This window comes from Colias croceus, chromosome 6 (genome assembly GCF_905220415.1).
Source record: "Colias croceus chromosome 6, ilColCroc2.1".
Classification (NCBI taxonomy): Eukaryota; Metazoa; Arthropoda; class Insecta; order Lepidoptera; family Pieridae; genus Colias; species Colias croceus.
This window is the reverse complement of record NC_059542.1, coordinates 6,450,798-6,459,445: the sequence shown is the minus strand read 5'-3', so window position 1 is coordinate 6,459,445 and position 8,648 is coordinate 6,450,798. Positions and strand designations below refer to the sequence as shown.

General features: G+C 29.9%; 1 protein-coding gene across 1 annotated transcript; it reads left to right on the top strand.

The window, feature by feature from the left end:
• The first annotated feature begins 4,654 nt into the window (after positions 1 to 4,654).
• LOC123692307 (larval cuticle protein LCP-17-like) lies at positions 4,655 to 5,556 on the top strand. The gene is made up of 2 exons (XM_045637040.1): positions 4,655 to 4,772; positions 5,035 to 5,556. The coding sequence occupies exons 1-2, from the start codon at positions 4,761 to 4,763 to the stop codon at positions 5,401 to 5,403; spliced, it is 381 nt and encodes a 126-aa protein (XP_045492996.1). The 5' UTR covers positions 4,655 to 4,760; the 3' UTR covers positions 5,404 to 5,556.
• Positions 5,557 to 8,648: the final 3,092 nt, after the last annotated feature.

The following is an 8,648-nucleotide window of genomic DNA, read 5'->3' as shown; positions in this document are numbered from 1 at the left end:
TAATTTGCCTTATTATTTTGCCTTATTTGATATTAGATTTACTTCTTAAATACTATATAATATATACTTCAGGCTTTTTTACAAGTGATAATAAGTTATAAATTGCAAGTTTGCCACAAGAAAGATGCATCTAAACTCTAAAGCATTACATAAAAGCAAAAAGCAGCAGCTTCTTATAAAATGCATTCGTAGGTAAAAGGCTAAAAGAAAAAAATAATAATTTAAAATATAATATTCACATGATTATTCTCTTTGATAATAAATCCTGCATAATTTTTATAGTAACTGACACACTTTATTTTGATGAGATTCATTTTAAGTGTACATTTTCCGCTTATTCTCCGTCATCCTTGTGCAATAAAGTAATAAGAGATCGTGACTACACGATTACTATTTTTTAAAAGAAGTGATAAAGTAAAAGTTATGTATAAAGCACGATTTTTAAAATTGTTATTAAAACTTGTGATCAATGTCATCATAGCACCCACGATAAATAATATTTGATTTAAATTCACAGAATTAAATTAGAAGACTGCGAAAATCTTGACTTCTATTTTTTTTGGAAAATTTTAATAAGTAAGCTTTTTATATTATATGGTAGCCATGCGGTAGCAGTTAAGCGGATGCAGATTAGTTATATATATAGGAATCAGTGATCTTGTAGCTACATTCAAAAGACAGTTCACACTTGGTTTACACAAAGTTATTACAATTGGACGCTACGATGAACACTTTTATAAATACATATATGTATTTGATTAATACACTCATAAGCATATCCATAGATGCAGTTTAAATTTAAGCATTATATAAACAACGAATAATTGGGGGAAAAGCTTATGCTCTTGAAGCTCTCAAAAACTTTAAAGTTTCGATTTAACCATTTATTCTATAATACCTAGGTATACATAGTATGACTTCTGAACAGATTACTAAATAGATTTATACAAGCTCGGTTTCATATTATTGTATTTAAAAATAAAACATTATAAATACTTATCACAATATATTTAAACAAGAAGGTAAGATTTTTTTAAACAGGAAATGGATTGCGTTCTAACGTAATATTCAGTTTTACTAGTAAAATAAATTAGAGCAATGTTAATGTATATTATACTAGTTTTCCATAGATTTGCAGGTCATTCTATAAAATATACTGTAAGTCATATCAATAACGGAATGTTCCGAATTGAATAAAATTATTATGACACGATAATATACCTAGTTTTGAATTAATATCCAGCCAATTGGTAATTAATAAGCGTTTTATAGATCCGTGTCGAGATAGAAGCTTACAAAAGAATGTGGCATAATTTCTTAATCTCGTTTTGTTTTTTATTCACATTTTACGTCATAATTGCGAATTCATTTTTTTGCATCCTATTATTGTCAAGAAATATCAATTTTCGTACCCAAAATATACAAAAATTACTGCATTTGCATTAGCAATTCTATTGACCACATAATATTACGTTTGCGTTTTGTTTGCGGTTATTCTGTTCCCACAAAATTATACCTACTTAGTAGTGAATTTTTAGCTTCAAGGATGAGAACCATTAAATTAACTTTGCAATGACTTCGATGGGGTAAGCTTCAGATAAAGCTTTCTAGACCATGAATTCTAGGAAATTAATGAAAAATTTATTTTACTTTTACCTACAGTATCTAAAAATTATTGCGAAGAAAACTTCCTTAGAGCTTCGTCTAAAATGATAAGTGAGTGGAAGTTTATAGTAGTAAAGAGTTTCGCATATATAATATTACATAGATTTTTAAAAACGGTACATAAAATAATCCTTGTTAATGACGCATGAAGAACTAAATCGTTATGAATATTGAATAGGTAACGATTATTATCTACAATTTTAGTAAGGCTATAGAGTTAATAGTTAGTATTATTTGATAGAGATATAATGATTCTCGGTAATTCTTTGAATAAGAAAAATAGTTATTTATCCTATATAAAAACATTTTATTTTTCTGTGTTTTGATCGTGTAAGACCTGGGGGCCTAGAGGAATGGCAAAATGCCAGCAGTTATCCTTTCCTTTTCTATTTTTTTATGTAGTCTTCTTCAGTATGATGTTTATAAACAATTTGCTAATCCCACAACTGTCATGAAACTAACGGTTACAAAATCTACTTTAAGCGAAAACTTTCTGAAAATTGTTCGTTTCATGAGAAGTCTCTAAGGTGGTGGAAAGAACAAATTGTGGAGCGTCGTATATGAAATTACAACTTTAATTTTTATCTTGAATTGTAGGTAAAGATGAAGATGTCTGTTCATAATTAATCCTTAATTAACAATAAATAAAATCTTTCTTTTAGATCTAACGAGCGAATGTTCATTCTAACCCCACTTATAGGTAGGTATGTCAAGCAAACTGTATTGTCAGTAATCAGTGGTGAAACCAAGAAGCTTATATGGTAAAACTTAAACAAATTGGAAATGTACCTACGTAATGGTTTATATCTTTTGGGAATTTCCATTAGTCAATCAATCATTTTAATGTTATTTGAGACAAAAAAATTCTAAATTAAATTATAAAACTATTCTGTGTGTTTTTTAAACTATAATTAGTTTTGAATGTTTAACAAATTCAAAGGATGCGTGTGGATTTGTGTGCCAATCAAAAATGTCAGAACTGACGATTTGCCTTCAACAGTGCACACAGTGCTGGCGTGTTCCTCCCATTGCTGCTGGCCTTATAAGATTTCAATAATTACCTTGACGTTCAAGAATAGAATGATTGCATATAACGATTAATGATTATGGCAGATACAAAATAGTTTGTTGCGTTTGAGATAATTACTCAATAAAAACCTGATGGCACTTTGACTCGTATAGGTTGTTAAGTAGATAGATTTTGTAATTTGCTTTTTGTGACATGTGGTTGTAGTGTTTATAGTATTATGCCTCTATATGCACCTATGTACATATTGGTTTTATAAGGAAAATAGAAGGTTAGATATATAAATGCGATGCCACTGCCATTGTAAATATTTTTAGATTCTTGGACAGTTCATTAAACCGATACCTACGTATTATTTAAGTAATGAGGTAATGCATTTCATATGCAAAGAATGTCGTAAGCAATTTCTATTTTCAGCATCTTGTCCTCATTTTTATAGGCAAAGCACACAACAGTACCACTTATATTTACCAATATTTAAGTTCTAATTAACACCTACTACTGCCTTTGTTCATTCATGTTACACATACCTATATGATGCTGGCGAAACATTGTACCGACTTAAATATAATTTATTCTAAGAATACTTGGTCTATATTTCGAACTTAATTTGAATATGGTTATAGGTTCAAAGTTTATTAAGTTCTACATAGTGGGTTACATTGCAGGAATGTATAGTGTATACTAAATAATGTGGTTTTTAATATTTCTAGCCAAAATCCGCAATCAAATCTTCAAATGAAATGACATAATTATGTCTTTTTGTTTTCAATAAACACTATTCACTATGAACTTTAAAGTGTAGTGTATTCATCGTAAACAATAATGCTAATGCTGGCGAGAAGTTGAAATACAAACACTTTTGTTTAGATTTCAAATGTGGTTATAGGTCACTTTGAAAGTTCAATAAAGGCGTTTGTTTGCAGATTTCATTATCGAATGTAAATTTCTATATTTGCATCATCCTTTTCCACGCAATTAATGCGTTCTTAATATTATGAATTTATATATTTAGATAGTTATTTATGTAAATAACATGTAATTTAGTTCATAACTAGGTACATTCAAATAGAAAATTACTCTTGAATGGTATTAAGTAGTTGAACTGCAATTTTAGTATTTGCCATAGTGGCAAGGGACATACGTCATATTTTGGGAAAATTTCAGCTTTCTAGCTATAAAGGCTACAGATACAGCCTGGAGACACAAACAGTCAGACAACGAAGTCTTAGTAATAGAGTCCCGTTTTACCGTTTCGGTACGGAACTCTAAAAAGTGGCATTTTGTATAAGGTATAAATGGTAAAAAAAAATTGCAAAAAATTGTAAAAATAAAAAAAAAGATTATAAATGTACAAAAACTTATGACTATGTTTTATCTTAAACACCATATTTTAATAAATTAAATACATAAAATAAGCTTACGTTTATTTTGATGTACATAATATTATGTTCATTATTTATTATTTATTTATTATCTAACATAAGAAATGTCCAGGAAATAATTTAATTTGGTGATGACATAAATAAAAAATATACCTATCTTTTGTTACCTTATTTTTGTGTGCTTATGTATAGAAGGCACTTTTGAGATTTTTATTTAAGTTTTTCTCTGTTCAGAAATAAGTTTATTTTAATGCACTTAATGAATTATCAGAACATTATGTAGAATTAAGCCAAAGCCACTCGTTTTCTTAACTATTTAGTATTTACCCGATGCATTATTGAATATATAATTTATATTCCTTATTATGAATTCAAAATGCATTTTTAATCGCATTAATGAGAATAAAATCTTATATCACTCGCATACACCGGTATATTTTCTCTAATGTAAATAACTTTTGAATAGCAGAAATAAATCAAGTTTGTGTTAACTTCTGAATATCAGTTTAATAAATGTATAGGTATGTCCGTTCATAATACCATCGAATTTATTCTGACGAAGCATGTGGTGCAATACCACCCAGAGGTGGTAGGTGGCACGGGTCTCCACCCGTATATATACTCCGATATACCAACGTTAGATCAACATTGTCTAGTGCCTTCACCGAGATTTCAATACAAACATGAAAATCATTGTAAGTGTCAGTGCTCAGTTTTGCTTGGTATCAGTGACCTTTCGATTACGTTGTGACCTATTGACAAACCGAGAAGTTATAGAAAAAATAGTAATCGTTATTAATGTGCTGCGAGTGTATTTAACTGGATTTTCCTTTTATAATTCACGGATTTTAAACCATCTTTTAGTACAAGGATATTATTACAAAAAAATCATTTGATAGGACAAAAAAATATGTTGGGTGTGCGAAAAAAATTAATGAGGTTGTTAATTTTTTCCAGATTGCTTTATCTCTGTTGGCGGTCGCTCTCGCCGCTCCTCAAGGACAAGAGCCCATCGCCATCCTTCGTCAGGAAAGCGACTCCAGCCCGGATGGTTCATTCCAGTACGCCTTCGAAACCGCCAACGGCATCTCTGCCAGTGCCAACGGTGCCTTGAGGAACATCGGCGCTGAAGAGCCTGCCCTCCAAATTCAAGGGCAAGTGAACTACCCTAGCGACGATGGCACGCCCATCCAGCTGACCTACACAGCCGACGAGAACGGTTACCAACCCCAGGGTGCCCACTTACCCACCCCTCCCCCGATCCCCGCTGACATCCAGCGCGCTCTCGCCTACCTCGCGACAGCTCCTCCCCAACCCCAACAATAATCTCCCTACTCCCTAGTTAATAAAAGTGATGTCAACGGAGGGATTTTTACATTCAGTAATGTTGCACTAGCAATTTGAAGTGATATATTTAATAACTATTGTATATAATAATGACTTTTTATACTGTTTAATGTAAATATTTTTGTACAAAAACTTTTATTTTTATTTTTCTCCTCTTCCTGATTTTGCTATATTCGATAGTTCGCTAAGGATTAAGAGAACATCAGTTTTTAACTCCATCTAACGTCTTACTGAGGTAACAGTATGAATATAAGAAAATTAAAATTCAATTTTCTGCTCCACAAAACGCAATATCGCATAAAATTATCATGTCTTCGTAGTTTATAAATTCAACCATAGATGGCATTAGCAGTCTTTTTTTAAAGTTTACCAAATATTTTATTATTTTTAAATATTTTATATTATTCTTATTTTTATATAATAATTATTATTTCTAGCTGTGTCTGCGTCTTCGTTCGCACCTTTAAATTCAAATTCAATTCTTCAAAACAAAATAAGTACCTATGGCATATAGTACATATTATGTTGCCGAGTAGGTATGTAATGCTATTAAACAAATAAAACTTCATTAAAATTCACCCAGTTGGTAGTTTTTGCTTGAAACCCGGAAAATAGAGAACGTCATAATATTCTATTATGAATAATCACATATTATTAATCAGAAATTTTGCATTAGATAATATTTTATTGAGCGGATATACCGAAACAAATAATACTTAATAGGTTTTCGGAAGATATATTTTCTCACCAGGAAAAATACATCCATTTATTTATTATATTTCTAGTAACTCACGTGGTACTTAACCGAAACATATTATTTAGTACCTAGGTAATTCAAATCTTTAAATGCGTTGACCACTTCGATTACAATCCATTGAGCCCCAAGCGGCCCGATCGGTCCCAGACAATAGATTTTCTATTGTGTCTGTGGTTCCGGGGCCTGAGTTACTACGGAAAGTTAATATGAATGCAGAATATAGATATAGAATGCAGCTCAAAATGACTAAAATTTGAACAAAATCTTAGTTATTATTCTGTGACAAAATATACAACAAAATACGAAATTAAAAAACTTTTGCAATTGGTGAGCACATGTAGTTACAAAGCAAAAAATGAATCATATATTGGTTAATAGAAAATGACATAGAGTCTGTTCAAAAGCGCAAGATTCGCGACTGCAGATGATTCTTTGACCCGTTGACCTCTTTGGAGGTGGTAATAATAGTCGTTGACATTTAAACAGAACTAGTTTTAGAGGCTTGCGACTGCATCTGCCGACACCACGGACAATATTTTCTAGTTTTGCAGATTATTAGATTGTATATTAAAATAGAGCTTACGCAACAATTTACTTCAAATATTTGTAGTATAGAATATTTATATTTGGATATTTTTTAATGACTAAAAATAAAATGAGGCAAAAATTCTTATAAAGATTGGTGTTATAATTAACCTATTAAATAAAACGAAATATATATTTTTATAAAGAATGCACTCATTAAAACGGGAGATAATTTTTGTTTATAAATAATTTAAAAAGTACTTGTAATCCTACCTACCTACCTACCTTTAATATATCGAATGTTCAGCTCGGGGGTAGCCTAAGGAATATTAAACAAACCTGCATAACACATTTCCGTCAAGATGTTTAGGAGAGTCATTTTTTTCACCATCATGTGAAATTTCTATATTTAAGATATTATACAGTTTAAAGTAGTAATAGTTATGTAGTGTATAGTATAGTAGTTATATAGTTCAAAAATTTACAATTTAAGACATAAAACCAAAAGATACTGATGGTAAGTATTTTCTGCAGGACTGACACTTATAACATCATATTATAAGAATACATTGAATCATATTAAAAATAATACCTACATTGAATATTAGATGTGATTACATAAATTCTCATACTCATTAACGCCATTATTAATTAATTGTATTTTTGAAATTACGCATAAATCGAAGGTCCGTTGTTAATTTGATGGTAATCATTCAACTAAAACATCAAAAATGTTATACGAGTTTTTTGCTGTTAACGATGGTTAAATTGCTTTCATAATTCAACTTAAAAAAATTGAACTTTTGCCGCAACGCGTTCAGATGCATCCTTGACACACTACGCAAGCATTTAGTGGTATTCGTATGGGTGCGGTATTGTTTTTACAAAACGTTTTAACAGATGAACACTAAAATCATATTTCAATAATCTTTTAAATTATTTTTATTGCATTTTGTGTGTGTATAAAGAAAAAAAAATTTTTTTTCACGTCAAATATGAAATAGAATAGTACAAATGAAGAAATAGCATAAAAAGCTACGGTATTTTTTGAAAAACGATTTGATCTGCCGGATTTATTTTTTGGAGAGGAAAACGAAAGTTGATCTTGAGAACAAAACATTATACCTAAGTAATTATATTCAGACGGTGCGATGTCTCGAGAAAATATGAAGTTGTTTTATATTATTAATTTGAAGGCAAACGAACATTAACAACCACGTGATGAGATCATAAATGTGACATCCTCACACAAAGTAATTCTTTACAAAACTGTTGTTTATACGTGTTTATACTGCACAAGGTATAAATACAACAATTTGCTCTAGTGACACTGTTTTCTTTATTCTATTAAGTAGGTAGGTACTAAGCTCTTAATTAGGATGGATTTTAGTAGTTATTCATTTTTTTTAACTAAATCGATTTAAAAATATTCTGAAGACATGCTTTGTTTTGCATTCTCATTTCTATATACTTAATAGTATTGTTATATTTGTAATTCTATTCATTTTATTGGTTTTCTAACAGGGTGTCATTGAAAACCAGTGCACGAAGCTTGACATTATGGTGCAACTATGCTCAGTTAATAAGCCACTAATTTTCAGTTCAAAATATAATTACTTCAAGATTTATCTATAAAAAGCAAATATACCTAGTTAATATTTTGCACAATATTAAATTTTTATCTACATCTAAAAGATTAATGATCTTCAAACAAGGATGAGATAAATAATTTAGATCAATTTTAATTAAGTAGTTAAGTCAATTTAAATTTTTTTATCGTTTAAGATTTGAATATTTGGAATTCCAGTTTTTATACGTTTAAAAATCATTTTGTTGGATTTTTACCTTAAAGTATAGCGCCTTTATAAAACATGCCACATTTTTATTACTATTCATTTAACACGTCTTGTTTAACACATACAGCCTTACTTATAAAAACTGA